The sequence below is a fragment of the Lycorma delicatula genome, chromosome 7 (genome assembly GCF_047948215.1).
Source record: "Lycorma delicatula isolate Av1 chromosome 7, ASM4794821v1, whole genome shotgun sequence".
NCBI lineage: Eukaryota > Metazoa > Arthropoda > Insecta > Hemiptera > Fulgoridae > Lycorma > Lycorma delicatula.
Genome location: NC_134461.1, coordinates 144,757,406 through 144,776,002, shown reverse-complemented (window position 1 = coordinate 144,776,002; position 18,597 = coordinate 144,757,406). Strand labels below are relative to the sequence as shown.

Here is an 18,597-nt window from a genome sequence, read left to right as displayed (position 1 = left end):
TATTCGCTTCTGACTCCCTTTCCAGCTCTTCTGTGAACCCTTTCTAATATTTGTTCTTTCGGCTTAGAACTTTCTTACATTCTCGTTTGCTTCCCTAAATTTTTCTTCTTTTTAAGTGTCATCCTTACCAACATCATTCTACCACTGTTTCTTTTCCCACTGGTTCTGCCATATAACCTACATTGCATTCTTGAAGAACTCCCTCTCTTCCTTCATCTCTTTTATTTCTCTATTAGGTAAGCATTTTCTTTATCCTGTCTTCAAACTCTTCCCTTATCTTGATTTATTTCAACTTCCAAACATTAATTTTTCTTCACACTGGGAATTATCCCAAATCTAAACATAGCAATTTCCAATCTAAAATCTCCTCCAACCACTATATCTTCACTCACCACCTCACATCCATCAATTCCCTTCTTATTTCTCTCTTTCCAGTAACACATAGAATGTTAACAAATTTTTTCTCTCTCCACACCATACCTTGTAATCTTTCTATTCTTATCAAACCAAGAGTTATCCACTAAGAAGTTATTATGTTCACAAAACTGTACCATTATTTTACCTTCCCCATTTTTTCCTCCATATCCATGTGGTCCCAGTACCTCCTATATTCCATTTTTCTTTCCCAACCTGCACGTTCATGTCTTCTATTATTATTGTCTTCTTCTTTCCTCTTTCTTTGTTATCCTCTTTCAACACATTCTACCTGTGGTGCATACACTTGTTGATCCTGAGTCTTGCCTCCAATCCTTAGCCTAAATCTTATGATTCTATCATCTATTTCTGTTCTCTATGCCCTCCATTTTTCGCCTTTTGCCCATTACTTCAATACAGAACATATCCTTCCCTAATCAATCCCACATCATTCTACCACTGTTTCTTTTCCCACTGGTTCTGCCATATAACCTACATTGCATTCTTGAAGAACTCCCTCTCTTCCTTCACCGATTTATTTCTCTATTAGGTAAGCATTTCTTTATCCTGTCTTCACTCTTCCCTTATCTTGATTTATTTCGACTTCCAAACTTTAATTTTTCTTCACACTGGGAATTATCCCAAATCTAAACTTAGCCATTTCCAATCTATAATCTCCTCCAACCACTATATCTTCACTCACCACCTCACATCCATCAATTCCCTTCTTATCTCTCTCGTTCCAGTAACACGTAGTCTGTTAACAAATTTTGTTCTCTCTCCCCATCCATACCTTGTAATCTTTCTATTCTTATCAAACCACGAGTTATCCACTAAGAAGTTATTATGTTCACAAAACTGTACCATTATTTTACCTTCCTCATTTCTTTCCTCCATATCCATGTGGTTCCAGTACCTCCTCTATTCCATTTTTCTTTTCCGACCTGCACATTAATGTCTTCTATTATTATTGTCTCCTTATCCTCTTTGCAGCTTTCTAGTTTGTCTAAGAACTGTCCTATATTTTCAACACATCCCACCTGTGGTGCATACACTTGTTTGATATCCTGAGTCTTGCCTCCAAACCTTAGCCTAAATCTTATGATTCTATCATCTATTTCTGTTCTCTATGCCCTCCTTTATTACCTTACCCACATTAAAGTCAATTCCATTTTTTGCCTTTTGCCCATTACTCCAATAAAAAACATATCCTTCCTTAAGATCCTTTCTATCTTTTCCCTTCTATTTAGTCTCACTTTAAAACCAAAATCCTCATTCTTTTTTCTTTTATACAATCTACCAGTTCCTATATGTACCCAGTAAGAGACATAATATTTTCTGTCCCTGTCAACATATCATTTTCTCCTCTTTTCTTTGTATCCAGTAGCTCATTTTTCATGCTCTTGCTGGTACATTGAAGATGGCACATCACCTGTGGTTATTGCCCTAGTCTTTTCCTACCTACTTACTTTAATCTTCATTTTAGGCTCATATACTATGAGCTCACCACACTCAGGCATTTTAATCTATTGTCAGGTCCTTTTATTTATTGCCCCTAATTTACTATCCTTTTGTCACTGCACTTGAGGGGAAATGTTGGCTTATTTACTGGCGGTTAACATTTCCCGGTAAATTAGTTTATAAAATTGATAGTTCTGAGGTTATTCGGTGCAAATATACATGTGTCCACAGACGTTTTGTTCTGTAAATTATGTTAGTTTTATAAGAATAATTTTTTTTTAAGTGATTATTATTACACGTTATATAGGTTTTAACACATCAGGAGGATTTGGCTCATCTGGTAGTTTGTTTGGCAAAACTGGTACAACTTCTACTGGATTTGGGAGTTCCACAAACACTGCTAATCAACCATCATTTGGATTCAACACCAGCAATACAACTAATAATCCTTTTGGTGCAAATACTGCTAAACAAAAACCTTTTGGAGGTTGGTATATAAATTATTTTTTTATTGGTATTCTATTGATTGCACTGAATACAAGCCCAATTGTAATTCAGCAGTTAGCCTCTTCTAATCTCAAGCGGATAGTTAGCTGAATCCTGATGTTCAAATGTATCTTCAGCACTAGTATACAATTTCCTAGATTTAAACCAGGATTTTGTTGTCACAAACTTTTCCCTTGCATGGCATCTTGTTAAACTTAATGAAACAGTTATAGTATGTTGTGGCCTACTGTGTAATGTATTAAAATAATGGAACATTAACATAATCTATTAATACTTCACCAACAGTCAGTTTTTATGAAATAAATTATTTCGATTGTGTTGTTTAAGTTTCAGACCATTAATTTTTCTATTGTTCATTTCATTTACCATAATGAAGTAAACAAATGAAATGGTTTTTTGTTTCTGTTTAGTCACCATTGTAATTGAACTGTAAAATAGGTAAAAGATAAAGTTTTAAAAAAATAAGGTAAATAGCCTTTGAGATATACTAAACAAGTTTTAGGGTTAGTGTTTTCCCATGTTACAGTTCCTGTAATGTATTACAGTAATCACTGTAATCACCATGTTACAGTACTATACTATGTTAGAGTACTATACTACACCATGTTACAGTGATACTATATGTAATCACTGTCAATATATTGACAGTGATTACATATAGTATCAGTAATCACTGATAATATATTGCAAGATATGTGGCAAGTGCAGACTTTATGAAATAAAAATTATTTCATATTGGTTAGAAACTTTACATTGATAACATTTCACTCAATAAAACATTACTAATATTAAAATTCAATAATAATAATAAAAATATGTTTTTATAATTGCTTTAATGAAATTCAAAAAATTATTTATAAAAGTAAATTGTTCTAACTTAAAAGGAGACACAGAATCATCTTTGCAAATCATATAATAGGTATGACAAATTCATAAAAATAAATTGTTGAATATAAATTTTACTTATGGCACAAAAAACTAGAGTAATTAATTACTAGATTTGTTTTTATAATTAATTTCTAATTTAATAAACTTTCAATATTTCAGAAAAGGAGATGTTTGTGCAGTATCAGTCAGTATGCATTACCTAATGGATCATTGTTAATACTTACCAGACTGTTGACCTGAATAGATGTAGTTGTCAAAATTACAAATGATTTACTAGCATAATAATTCAGTTTACTAATATGACATTTTTCGCCATGAGCCCTTTCATGTGTTAACATTGTCAAAAACCATGATATTTCTTTTTTCACAGTATGAAATAATATTAAACAATATTTAATAATAATAATAGTTAGATACCCTCGCAAATAAACTCAAAAATTGATAGGATTAACTTAATGAAAAATTCTGTATTTCTGGAATATTGTTTTTTTATAATTTGTAAACCACAAAAATATTTATGGTTATGGTAATTTTCTATTGAATTACATTCTAATTTTTGGTGGTAATCTCTGACCATCTAGGTTATTTAAAGTTCACTTTCTCAAACATATTTACTGCTGATATAATAATAAATTATTAAATTTGATTAAAAAGTATAAATCCACCTTACCAGCAGATAATATCATAATAAAATAAAGTTAAAAATTAAGCAGTCACATTTTTATTTTTTAACTATTTTATTACGATATTTTAATCTCCTGATGATGATGTAAGGACTGAAAGATCTTGAAGTTCAAAATAATTTGTTGGTAAGGTGGATTTATACTTCTTAATATTTAATTATTTATCCAAAATCTCTCCAATACCTTAATGTGTCAGGATTTCCTGAAGTTTAGTAATTTTAACTACATATCCTGCTATGTATTCAAGTTGGCCGTAAAATGAGATTGTGACTTCAAAGAAAAATGGCCATAAGAGTTGCAAAGACATAATTCTGTCTCCACCAAAGACATCATCATGGTGGTCACAGGAATGGTCCTGCTACAGCAATTGACCCAGCATCGTGTCAAGAGTCAACGAAGGGATTGGTTAAATTACTGGCTCACCCAGTTTCTGACAGGCTGGGGTTGAAGTATGCCTGTACTGTGGAAGTGATAATACACCTGAGCATATGGTGTTTCACTGTGATAGGTGAACTTAGGAGCAATGTCAGCGTGAACTCTTGGTTGGGGCACTATGATTGAGATCGTCATACTTAAAATTTTAAAGGATAAGAGACAGTTTGGTGTAATATGGGTACATTGAAGAAAAAAAGACTGTGGTGCTGAAGAATGAGGGACAATCCTTCATGGAATCTCTGTTCATCCAGGCTTGCCTGGATGGGCGGTGGTGATGAACCAGTAGGACCCCGACCTCCTAAGCAATAAAAGATAGAGACCCAGATTATAGACAAACAATCCATGATGTTTGTGCAATCGTACAAATGTCATATTTGAGACGCATTGCTGCAAAATTCGTACCAAGACTGTTGAACAGCAACCAGAAACAAAATAGCGTAGCTGTAGCTGTCTGTAGTAAATTGAAAGAGATGACCCTAACTTCATCTCCAACATCATAACCGGTGATGAGACATGGTTGTACAGGTATGACTGAAACTAAGCAGCAGTCATCAAAGTGGAAGTCGCCACAGCCAAAATAAGCACGCTAAGTTCGCAGCAACGTGAAGTCCATGATGATTGTTTTTTTAGACATCTAAGGCATTATCCATAAGGAATTTGTTCCTCTTGGTCAAACTGTCAATTTCTTGGCTTCCAAAAAGATGGTAGTGATTCCCCACCCACCCTATTTGCCTGACCTTGCCCCGTGCGACTTTTTTCTCTTTCGAAAAATAAAATTCAATTGAAAGGCCGTCGTTTTAACATAATTGAGTTGATTCAGGAAGAAACGCAGAACATCCTTTGAACACTTACACCTGCAGACTTCCAGGGATGCATGGAATCATGGGGAAAACACTGGGATCACTGTATCAATGCCCAAGGGGATTACTTTGAAGGAGACAGTGGAAATTATAAGTTATGGTGAGCTATTTTATTATTTTTGTGGTGAAATTCCCCGAACTTTTGGGTAGCACCTTGTATTTCCGTAACCCAGAAGTTATATACACACACCATAATTTACTTATACTTTCCATCCTCTCCCAACTCTTGCTTTTTTGTTTACTTACTTTATTATTACATACATCATGCTTGATGTGTGGGATAAATGGAAATTTATCCTAAACATATCTATATCTAGCATTCTCTTAATTTTCACTTTGCTTCCACATGACAGTATCATCAACAAATACATGACAGTGGCAAAAGCTGTCACATTATTCTTGATTTAAACTTTCAGTATGTTGCCTTGACCATTTTTATTATTCCCATTCTTGCCTCTCTTTATTTAACCCTTCATGTTAGTTATAACCTGCTACCAAATGACTTTGGTATATCAAGAAATACAATCACCAAAACATTTATTTCCTTTTTCTTTTCAATCAGCATATCATCATACAGTATGAAGGATTTATTAAATTTGTTATTTATTAACATATTTAAAATTAAAAATAAACCAGCTACACCTGGTTATATATTTGGACAGAATCAGACTACTTCTTCCACATTAGATAACTTATATAATTTTAGTGTGTACTTTCTGATTAACCTCAGATTTTTTCTGTTTTGTATTATTTTCAAAAATTATTTTATTATTATTTTTTTTGTTTGTAGTCTTTTCCTCTGTATGTAAATTCTAACTAATTATGTAATATTAACTTATTCAGGCATGAATAAATTATTTTTTGCCATGAACAAATATTTGTTTGACAAATGTAAGAAAAGAAAAAATTTTTTTAAAAAATTACTGAAGATGGGCTTATGCTTGAATGCACTTTTCAAAAAAAATAAGGTAAGAAGAATGTTCTTTAATTCTGTACTTTGTGGTGTGGCTGAATAAGTTCATATTATATAATTAGCTAAATGATGTTGTATGTAATATATATTTTTATATGAACAGAATTAATTAATATGATCACCAAATAAGAAAATCTTCCTTTATTAAAAGAAGATTTTTGTGCTGTATTTATTAAAGTATACTCATAAAAATATATTACATATTTATTAAAGGATTTGTGTTATAGATACATTATTTACTGTTGTATCTGATAAATTTGATAATGATTTAACCCTAGATAATACATTAACACTGAACTGGAACATGATTTTAATAAAAATACACATAATAAAAATACACAATTACAAAATTCTGTAAAAATAATTTTTTTATTCTTAATCCCAAAATGCAAATCCCACTCTTATGTAGATTATATACTTATTACTTATACACTTATATTTTTGTCTAAATAATTTTTATACCACTCAAAACCAAAGAAATCCAAAGAAATATGGTCTATAAATAGTAATTTTTTCCTAAACATGTTTGCTTTCTATTTTCAATAGAGATTATTGAGTGTTCATGGGATATGCCTTATTAATGCGTCACTTATTTTAAAATTGGAAAAAATATTGTTTATAAACCTTTGTGAATGTCTACAAGATTTCAAAGATTAATTCTTTTGAATAGTAAAGAGAATTGAAAATTTAAAAATATAAAAATTGTTAAATAAATTATTAAATAAGATAAAAAGAATGTTATTGTCAAGTAATCAGCTTGGAATAGTAATATATAAGTGAATATGAGAGTAAGAAGTGTGTTGTGTATTGAATGGATACAAGAAGTACATTTGAATTACAAACCTTTTGCAAAAACATTACAACTTTATTATTTGATTGTAGAATGAGTAAGTAATAAATGATTTGTTTGCCAGTAACAAGTGAATAAAAAAAGTTTTTCAAAAGTGGTGTAAAATACACTTCCCATTTCTTGGTATTAGATATTCCAAGAAAGGATTTATCAAGCAAATTGATCATAAGAAGAAAGAAGTAAAATATATTAAAAATAAGATTTCATAATTCCCTAATATATTTTACTTCTTTCTAGTTTACTTATAAACATTTGAAAATAATTTTTTTTTTGTTGCTTAGCAGAACCCAAAAATTGTACAAATGTAGCTATAATATATCTTATACAGATAAGATATTATCATATCAAAAATTAATACCCAGTGAAGAAGAGAATAGCGATTTTTATTTTATTGTGATTTTTTTTTTTTTTTTTTGTGAGGAGTGAGGAGTTTAAGAGCAAGTTGCATTGGAAACTGGAAACTCAGAAACAGTAACAGGGAAGTAGTATACCAAGGAATGCTTGTCTTATGTTGTCAAAGCGCTAATGAAGCTGTGTCTAACTCAATAATAAACACATCGTTTCTTCACCACAATAATGCCCCAGTGCAAATTCCAAAGTTTGCTCCAAATGTTTGGCCAGCACTGAAATAAAATGCTCCTTGTGATTCGTTGACTAGAAGGGCAGCATTTTACAAGCGATGATGACCTCAAGTGCTTGTGAGCAGTGAGTGAGTGAGTGAGTGGTCTTCAGGCAATTGAAGATTACCATGTACCAAGAAGGGCTTTGATTTCAACTGATGACACACATTCAGAAAATCAATGATCTGATGCATGAAAATCACCAATTGACTTTCAGAGAACTTGCAAAAAGGGTTAGCATCTTGATTGGATCATTCCATTACATTTTGACTGATACATTGAACATGCAAAATGTGTTTCTCGTTTGATGACTGCAGCAGAAAGAACAAAGATATGACAGCTTCTGTCGCTCTATACAGCCTAATTTTCTCCAGTGTGCTTTACATTTCAGCCACTTCTCATAATTGCATATAATACAATGTTAGTACACATTAACAGAAATCAAAATTCAAGTAATTATTTATCACTTACTTCTGCTAATTACACCTGTATCTTCTGATTGTGATTGTCTAACAATCAAAATTTGTATCTTGGCCAAACTGATTTTTAAACATTGTTTTTTCGCAGTTTTATTTTAATTATTGTAAAGTTGATAATTGCTCTAAGTAAATATAAAAAAAGTTTCCGTTTCTTGATGTTCAAGTTTTCATACTGATATCATTCCATACCTGATGTATTTCATTTCATTTTAATTGTAGTAAAAATAATTCTTTCAAGTAGTTCAGAATTTTAGTTCCAGATTTGGTGAATGAATAATTATAAAGTCAATTTGTAACTGTAACATAGTCATTCTGTAATAAAATGTATTAGTTAATTTGTAATTTTGCTGAATATATAGTACAAATGCTATTAGCAAGTACATAATCAAAGAGTTATTCTAGCACACTAGGAAATGTTTGGTATGTCTAAAACAGTGCTGTATCATTAAAATTATCCTATTCCTTTTGAATTCTTTTTGTTAATTTATACATGTAACTTAATAGTTTTTAATGGAATTTAATAGTAAATAAGAATATTTGTTTCATTTTAAAACAGGAGTAAACACTGAATCCAATCAGTCCACAATCAGATGTCAAGGATGCACTCACTGACTCAAGTCCTGCCACCCTCAAAATGGAGAAACTAGTAGATCAGAAATGTGCCCAAACAATGATCACGGACAAGGTATAGTCAATTTCATGTAGGGTTACTTACATGAAATCTTGACTTCATGTGTCTTGTGAAATACCTTTTTTGTTGCATGTGTAAAGTTCCAGTAATAAATGTGCATTTCGAATATTAATTACTTGAAGTAAAAAAAGGTAATTATTTAGTTGAGGTGCCTCACCCTGAAATCACAAAAAACTTATCAAATCATTGTAAAATCCTTTGAAGTGTTGGAAAAGTAGATATTTGAATATTGATACACTCGATAATGCAGATTCTCACCTCCGGATAATGTAGAATTCTTTCTTATTCACTACACTACTTTCACTAAGTTTTCTTTATAGAATTTACAGTGTTCAGTAAGTAAATATGAAATAAGAATGAACTAAAATGGATGAAAAAATATCTGGTGGACCTCAAATGTATATTTAAAAATTGTGATTTACATTTATGACACTTCCTTCCTATGACAATTCCTCTGTCGGTTGATAATACGAGACAATTTTTTTACAATCATGGCAGGCATTTTGCTTCGCAGACAATGTCCATTGTGTAATAAGGAAATGAAGCTGAATGAAGATCGACACATATTCCATTGTAGAAAATGCCTTTGTATACTTAACAAACATAAGAAATATGAAAGTAAACAGTGTAAAGTAGCCATTTCGCAATATGCCAATACATGGTTAGCCACCGCTAGATTAGAATTACCTGTTATTTTACATTTCTTCATAATATGGTGTGTAATAAAGTCACCTTGGCAAGATATGTTGTGTAGTGAGCTAAATTTATCGTCTAGTACTGTAGTAAATTGGAGTAATTATTTTTTGCGAAATTTGTTTTGAATATTTGAGTACTAATTCAAAAAAGGTTGGAGGAGTAGGCAAAGTTGTAGAAATCGATGAAGCCAAAATCAGTAAACGAAAATATAATCACGGCAGAATTATAAGTGGAAATTGGATATTTGGTGGAATGCAATGAGACAAAGTTTTCGTGGTTCCAGCACCAAGACATGATAAAGAAACTTTGCTCTGCATTATAAAGGACTATGCGCACCTAGGTACTACAGTTATTAGTGACTGCTAGAAATCTTATGATTGTTTACAAACAGGAGGCTTCCAACACTTAACTGGTGAATCATAAATACAATTTTATACATCCAGACACTGGGGCACATATGCAGACAATCGAACGTCAATGGAAGGAAATAAGAAGCAATGTGCCACGTTATGGAAATTCCAAACACCATTTCCATGGACATATAGTCAAATTTTTATTTAAAAAGAAGTATTGTGATTACAAAACACGATTTCACCATTTATGGCAAATTATAAGTGAGATACACATTGATTCGGCAAATCATGTGTGTGATGATTCTGCAGAAGTTTCATTGCAATCTGATTCAGATTGTTTATATCTTTAAATATTATGTTTCACTATGATATAAGTATGTTTTTTGTATCATTTTGTAATTTGTATTTGTGTATTTTCGTATCACTGTAAATTTTAACTAATTTTCTATTTTCCGACACCCAGAATACATTTATTAAATGAATAAACTTTAATTTCAAACAGGGTAACTTGGTATCCACCTTTTGGACCTACTACTTTCTTTTAAAAGATCCACATTTTCATTAATAAAGTTTTCAACATGTAAATTTGACAAAGGTTTTCAATAGGGCAGTAGTAAAAAATAATCGAATATATTCAACAGGTTTTGTTGAGGGGAGGGCAATGCAACTCGTGGGTTTGAATATTTTCAAATCTTTAAAAAATCCAAACTGATTTTTTTATACAATTTAATTTATTTATGTGTAGTAAGTATATTTTTAAAAAATTCACCTGGTTTAAAACAAAATGATTAGTCTGTGGGCTGGCAATTTGAGAAGTGTATGTACAGCGCCCAGTGGTTGAACATGTGACATCAGTCATTTCTGTTCAAGATTCTACAAATTTATTTATTATTTATTCAAATTTATTATTTATTCATTCTGTTCAAGATTCTACAAATTTATGAAAATCCTAATTACAAACAGATTACGTAGAAAAATAAAATAAATTGAACCATTCTAATGAAAGTAAATGTGATATATTTCAGATATGGCGGTACTGATGCCCACAAAATATTAGACGGTAAATCTGTAGACATATTTTTATTAGCAACAGGAGTCTGTTCATCATAGTTTTGCTCTTCAACTATGTTTCTAAAATCAATCGTCAGAATTTTGTTCTGTATAAGTGTCATGTTTTCTTCATTTTTCCAGTTTCATAATCATAGTCACTGTCATTTTCCCACCTATAGTATGTGACTCATACTATAGTATTAGTCACTATTACCATCAAAATCTTCATCCCTACTATTTTATACAAAAAACTTTAACTTTTTAAATTCAAAGTCGGACATTATTTTTTTTACATTTAGTCCGTCCTTACCTCTTTGATTATGAAGGTCCTGGTTTTTCATCATCTGCCACAAGTAATTAAAAAAAAGAAAAACAGAGACCAAGCACGAATTTACATTTCTGTCAGACACACCACTAGAATATAAAGAATGTGAATGAAGACAACTGCTACAACAACTTAGAACGTAATGACTGCACTCACGCAGGCTGGGGAATGAACAGTAAGAAGCCACCACTTAAGTATCAATGGCACCGAACATCTTAAACTGAAAATTATATTTTTATCCTGTATCATCACCCTAGTTTACTTCTGTCCATGCAGTTTCATCTGATTCACTGGATGAATCGCTGCCATGTATATGGTTGACTCTTGGGTGTAGGAGGTACTGAAGCGGTTAATGAAATACTTTCATATTCAGAATCATAATTCTTATGTCTTCTTTGATTGAAATTATCTGATGCTGATAGTTGATTGATGTCTGCATCAATCAACTATGTAGATCAATAAACAAGTATGTTTTGGTACTAGTTCATATGATAAATCTATGGAAAATGCATTGTTCAAGGTTTGTTCAGAAAATAACCAAATTTTATTTTTTTTAACCTTCATTATTAATTTTACAGATTATTGGTCCTCGTCCCCTTCAAATTACTTTCCTCCCCTCATTCATACATTTTTCCCAGCAGTGTTTTCACTGCACGAAGCGGCCCTGGATAGATTCATTTCAAATGGCCTTTAAGGTCCATGATGAAATGTCATTAATAGTTTCAAAACTGCATTCTTAGAAAATGAACTGACAAAGCTGAGTGCAGGTGCATTGTTATTGTAAGGAACTATGAGTTGTCTCGCCACAACTCTGGTCACATTTTGCTGAATTTTTCACGTAACCATTGTATAACGCACGGTTCATTGTTTCACCTTAGACAAGAATTGAAAATGCCTAATTCCATAAAATTGAAAAAAATTTTCAATTTTTTTCAATTGTCAAAGTGAGAGCATCACTTTGACATGCTTTCTTGGCTCGAGACTGACATGCTTTCTTAGGGCGTGGAGATCCTTTGCCATTCCATTGTAATGATTGAACTTTTGTCTCAATGTTGTAGCCATAAACCTAGCTTTCATCTCCCGTTATGATCCTTAGCATGAATGTTTCATCGTCATTGGCTTGTTCAAGAAGTTGCCAACAAACATCCACTCTTATGTTCTTTCTGCTGTTCGATCGTCAAACAAGGAACAAACTTTGCTGCAACTCTATGTATGTTTAATTTTTCCAGTCGAAATGTCATGGCATAATCAAATTGAGATGCTAACCTCTTCTGCAAGTTCTCTGACAGTCAATCAGTGATTTGCGTGCATCAGATCATTGATTTTCTGAACGTGGGTATCATCAGTTGAAGTCAAGGGTCATCTTCAATCGACTGACTTCCAGTTTTAAAAAGAGGAAACCACCAGTTACATTGCACACGACCCAGAGCATCATCTCTATAAGCTTGTTTCAAAAATTGAAATGTTTCTGTGAAAGTTTTCCCCAGTTTCACACAAAATTTTATCTTTTATCGTTGCTCCTGAAAATCACACATTACAAAAATCATTTAAACACATTGCACCCAAATAACAATAACATGAAAACCAAAACAACATATCAACAATCCAAGAACATGTAATTACAGAGGAGGTTATGTGGAACATATTGCTGCTAACCACACATCACTAATTATCTCCGTTGGCATGTAATTAAAAATGTTTGGTTATTTTCTGAATGGACCTGTATGTTTCATAAGTATCGATATACTCAACGTCCTGAAAACGGGATGTTAGTACTTTGTGCATAGAGACAGGTTCCAAAAACCAGACATTAGTACTAAAAGGGTTAGTGTAAGTATGAATTTAATAACTGAAGATGCAGGATTGTGGGAATATTGATTTTTGAAATTAATACAGTAAATTTAACTTATCTGTTTACTGTGTTTTAGTTGTTTATACTTCATTTAATATTAAATTTTATTAGCAGAGTGGTCAATTTGTTAATGAATTATTTGAATTTAAAAATAGATGTGTGTGTATTAAATATACAGGGTCATTAACAGCAACCGGATGTTTTTGAAGTGGGTTGTACTTGGGCGTTCGAGGTGGGAGGGGCACGTGGCTGGTGTCTGACGTTTCCTTTGTTCATAGCATTTACATTTTAGTCGTTGAGATGGAGCCGTGGACGCTAGACCAACGCCTGTACGCGTATCACACGTTTTGTGCGAAATGATTAATCCGTAACTGCTGTTCAGCGAGATTTCCACCGTCAGTTTAATATCCATCATAATCCAAGTGTCCCTTCTCGTAACACAATATTGCGATGGGTAAGCAACCTTCGAACAAGTGGTTCAATATTGAAGAAAAAACCACCGGGTCCCCGACGAACATCGAACGAGTAAGGGAAGCCATTGTCAGAAGCCCACGCCGCTCTATTCAGAGGCATTCAGCAGTGCTTCAAATGATCACAAGTACGGTAAGACGAATTCTGCATACAGACCTGCATTTCCATCCTTACAAGATAGCCGTCATGCAGCAGTTAAACGAGTAAGATTTCACGAAGCGATAACAATTTTGTCGATAAATGCTTTTGAAGAAAATGGAAATATGTTATTGTTAATGAGTGACGAAGCCCATTTCCATCTGAATGGCTTCGTCAACAAACAGAATTGCCGGTATTGGGCAGAAAGAAACCCACATCGGCTTCACGACAGACCACTTCATAGCCCAAATGTGACTGTCTGGTGTGCAATAGGAAAGGTCGGTGTTATTGGACCATATTTTTTTGAAGAAAATGACGCTGCCATAACTGTAACAACCGATCGTTACATTGCGATTTTCATCCGTGAGTTACGAAACCGGGGAATCAATTTTCAAAATGTGTTATTCCAGCAGGATGGAGTTACAGCGCACACAGCGAGGGCAACGATGGCTGTTCTCCGTAACTTGTTTGCGGGACGGATCGTTTCCAGATTCGGCGACATTCCTTGGCCCCCTCGGTCCCCCGACCTGAGTAGTTGTGATTTTTTTCTGTGGGGGTTTATGAAATCGCATGTGTACGGCAATAAACCGCGTAGATTGGAGGACCTAAAGATCGCAATTCGTCATCACGTCACCCAGATTGATGTAGACATGCTGCATAGAATTGAGCCCTGTTACCGTGAAAGGCTACAACAATGTATCGTCCAAAATGGACAACAATTGCCGGACATAATTTTTCGTTCATGAGTAACAAATGCTTTGATTTAACTAGTATTTCAGTACCAATAAAACTTTTTAAAGTAAATATTCAATTTATTATGATTATTTTAAAAACATCCGGTTCCCATGAATGACTTGTACCACCTAGTACAGAATTTTGTGATAAGACAAAAAATCTTTAAAATGTTAAACCTAACCTTAAACCTCGAGTCAAGTGCTGCTATCTGATGCAGATTTAATAAGACCACCTCAAATATTGTCTGGTTTATTAAATTGAAATTTTGAGTGTATGTATGTAATATTTTTCTAATATATTTAATTTTGTCATCTTTATTAATTTCACATATTTTTAAATTTGTGAATGTTCTCTCATTTTACCATATTAGATGAACCTAATTTACTATTTTTGTAATTTCTATAATGTTTTTTAAAACATTTATTTGAAACTGAAGGTGCATTCTATACACAAGTGATTCCAAATTACACTACAGTGTGTAAGAAGAATTATTTTATTCCAAACCTAAAAAGTGTATTTTCCAGCAAAACACTTTAAAATTTACCCCATTTTTCATAAAACCTAAGTGAGATAGAGATCTGAGACCACTTTCATTCAATTTTTACATTAAAAACCATAAACACCAAATTTATCCCTTGATTTGTACCCTAAGAATTTTAGTATGGTTTATAATAATTTCACAGAAGAGTAAAAAGAACAGAGCTAAAATATTTGCAAGCTGACTTCACTAACGAACCGAACTGAGTAAATATTAATTATTAAATTAAGTACCTCTCAGGTAATAACTTACGAATTTAAAAATATTTAGCCTTTTTATGTATCTTATCGCTAATAATTGGTGTTTCTCAGTCTCAGTCCAGTCATGTAAGCACAAAATAGAACAGTTACTCTTTATATAAAAAGCTTTCATTAAATTCTTTGTTATTTTTCCAATTGACATTTATGATGTAATGATATTTTGTCATGTCATAATATAATGATTTTTAGAGATGTAATCAAAAAAACCTGAAACTAGTAGATTGACTTATGAGAGTTTCAAGGACTAGTTCTTGAAAGCACCTGTTCTTTAGCTACGGGGTGTTCAACTTAGAAGAAGCCACATCACTTAATCTATAAATAATAGTTTGTCATATAATAATAATTTACAAAAGGTGTTGAAAATAATAAAATAACTTGTCAGAACATGTTCCTGGCTACTGTCTGTTTTACTGGCAGCCTGTCTGTTTTCCTGGATGGCATTGGTAATGTTTGTCTTCAATTCTTGCAGGGTGTATAGATTCCTCCTATAAACAATTGATTTTAAGTAACTCCACAGAAAGTGGGTTACTTTCTGACTAGTCAAATCAGGAGAGCTTAGTGGCCACTATGGAGATGCCATATAGCATCTCCATAGTTGAGTGGCGCTGCTTGTTACAACCAGCAGTTACACTCTTACTCTCCAGTCCCTGACAACCAACATCTGTGAAAACACTTGTTCTAAAATGCCAATGTTGCCTCTAATTAAGTTGTTGAACCATTGACATAGTGAAACCTTTTAGCATAATCAGCATTAGTTAGCTCATAGAAAACCTGCATTTAACACAGATAACATTTTAGCATTCTCCTCACTGCATTGTAGGCTGAACCTAGTGAAATGTTGACTTAGTCTCTTCAAAGATGTATGAGGGGATCTTGTAACTGCTGTTTTAATGTCCTGTACAACATGTGTAGTTGAATTGATCTGTGTCTGGTCTACATCGAATCTATTTCACATTTTTTAAATAACTTCGGAATAATACTTTTCATTGGTGTTTTCTTTCCAGATTTTTCCTAAACTCTCACTGACACATACATCTAAAATAGGTAACAGTTATGAACAACAACCTTTTTTTTTTGAAGATTTTGAACAACCTTGTTCAAAAGCCAATGCTCAACAGACTGGCAATACCAAAATATGCAGGCAACTTCCCCACTCCAGTTCCAGTCATACCAACATATCCACATTACTTTAATTATCTCGCATCAGTATATGCATTTTAACAAAAAACTATGCATTTAGTTTAAAATACTTTGTGATGGGGGCCTCTTTAAGTAGAGCAATCAGTATATCAATTACCTTCTGCAACACCCACTTAATTGTTTTTTGATTAATGACCCATCAGCTTAAAATTAATCATGAGTAAGAAAATCATCTCTGAGTCAAACTTTGTAAACACAAGAGTACACTACAATTATTATGCTGTTACAGATGAAAACAGGTTTTGTTTCCTTGTCATCAATATTCTGATGCCTCAGAGTGTTACAATAGAAATTAATTGAGCCTTTCAGAGACAAAATCATGGACCACAACGCTATGCTGAAACCAACAAAAAGGAAACAAAGAACTTGTTTTTAGGCTTACTCCTAACCTGCCTTGTAGTTTGTTTTTGAGAGATTCAAATACGGCTTGGCTCATTGCTTCATAAGTCAAGGCTGCTGAATTATTTCAGAGAACTTTGATGTGGATTTCACAAGTGGTCATAAAGATTTATTTAACACAGATTTTGAGTGTATTATGTTCATAATTCCATGATTCATGACACTCATCATTGCATGATTAAAGTAAATATTCATTAATCAACCACCAAATAGAATTATGAATTAAAACAATCACGAAACAAGGAATATATTTGATTCTTAATCATCTTCAACCATGAATTTTAATACATATTTTATCATCGGTTCAACAAAGTATATTAAGAGGTGTAATAATATGGATAAATGTAATTCTTTTCTTTTATTTAATAATTAAACTTTTAATTATGCTTCCTTTTAGGAAAAACTGTGCCCTTGTTTTTTTCTATTACATCTTTTTTTTTTTCAACTAATATTTTGATTAGTACTGTAAATAATATTGTAAAGGTTAATTGAATATATTGTGAATAACTGTTTTATGTTTTCTTATTCTTAAGAAATGAGTATTTGTGTATGTGTGATTGTTTTGATTGAATTATAAGATTTTAAGACATTTTAAGACAATAGCTTAATTATTTCTTTATATATTTAAGGTTACTGGGAAAACAGATGAGTTACTGAAGCCTACCAGTCCTTGATAACCACCGAGGACTTAATCAGAAAAGATCATCTGCTCAAAGATTTCCAACCTGGCCCTTCTTGAGAGCTGTTATTGGTTGATTGTTCATGACCATTTAGGGTTCAGAAAGGTTTCTGCACGTTGGGTACCACACATCTTAACAGAACATCATAAAAAATCCAAATGGGATCTGCCTTGGAATTTTTTAATGTGCTACGCAGAAAAAGGTAATGAGTTCCTTAATTCAATTGTTACCAGTGATAAAACATGGATTTCATGTTACATGCCAGAAGTAAAACGGCAGTCAAGTGAATGGCGTCATCCTTTAATCACCAACCAGAACAACAAAGGCCACAACCATTTGGATGCAGTCAATCCATCAGCCACAACTGATGGGCACATTCTTTTGGGATTGGTTTGGCATACTGCTGATTGATTTCATGCAGAAACCTACTGCGAGGATACAGCACACCATTCAAAATCGACATCATGGGTGGCTGATTGACGGCATTGTCCTCTGCACGATAATGCACGTCCACATGTTGCAGGTTTGACACGTGATTTACTGAGAAATTTCCGATCACACACCATATAGTCTGGACTTCACTCCTTCTGAACTTATAAATGCTGTTAATCAATGGATTAAATAAGTGTAAACTGATCTTTACCATTAGAGATAACCTCAATTTGCAGAAAAGAAAAGATAGCTTTTTCATTCAGAAAAAACCTATGCTCATATTTTACATATGCTCATATTTTTAAGCTTTTTTATTTAATAAGTGGTTCAAGAAATAAAGAAATGCTCCTGTGCTCATTTTGTTTTACTAATCTATGCTTATGATAACTTCTAACTTCCTCACAAACTCCTATCTCGTACTTTGAAAAAATAAAGCTAAAAAATACTTTGATGTTCTACAATTAAATCTTCTCTGTGGGCTGAATAAACCTTTATTTCTATCAACCGTGTTGAAGATATATCTATTAAAAGCATTTGAACTAAGGTGTCACTGTTATTTTAAATGATGAAACAACAGCTATTTGAGATTTTCTTTTATTTATGATAT

The 18,597-nt window shown here is 32.6% G+C and overlaps 1 protein-coding gene across 7 annotated transcripts in view; it reads left to right on the top strand.

Moving 5' to 3' along the window:
• The window catches only part of LOC142327948 (uncharacterized), a 79,160-nt gene extending 60,817 nt beyond the window's left edge, over positions 1-18,343 (top strand). For 2 of the 7 annotated variants that reach the window (XM_075371364.1, XM_075371360.1), the window contains exons 5-7: positions 2,183-2,362; positions 5,209-5,348; positions 17,508-18,343. Coding sequence is in view for 6 of the 7 variants with exons in the window: in XM_075371360.1 (XP_075227475.1) it covers positions 2,183-2,362; positions 5,209-5,232 (204 nt within the window). In the remaining variant the exon portion in view is untranslated. Of the gene's footprint in view, positions 1-2,182; positions 2,363-3,429; positions 3,691-5,208; positions 5,349-8,726; positions 8,856-17,507 lie in introns of those variants that run through there. The other 5 variants (XM_075371361.1, XM_075371359.1, XM_075371362.1 and 2 more) reach the window with 5 other exon arrangements.
• The last annotated feature ends 254 nt before the right edge of the window (positions 18,344-18,597 follow it).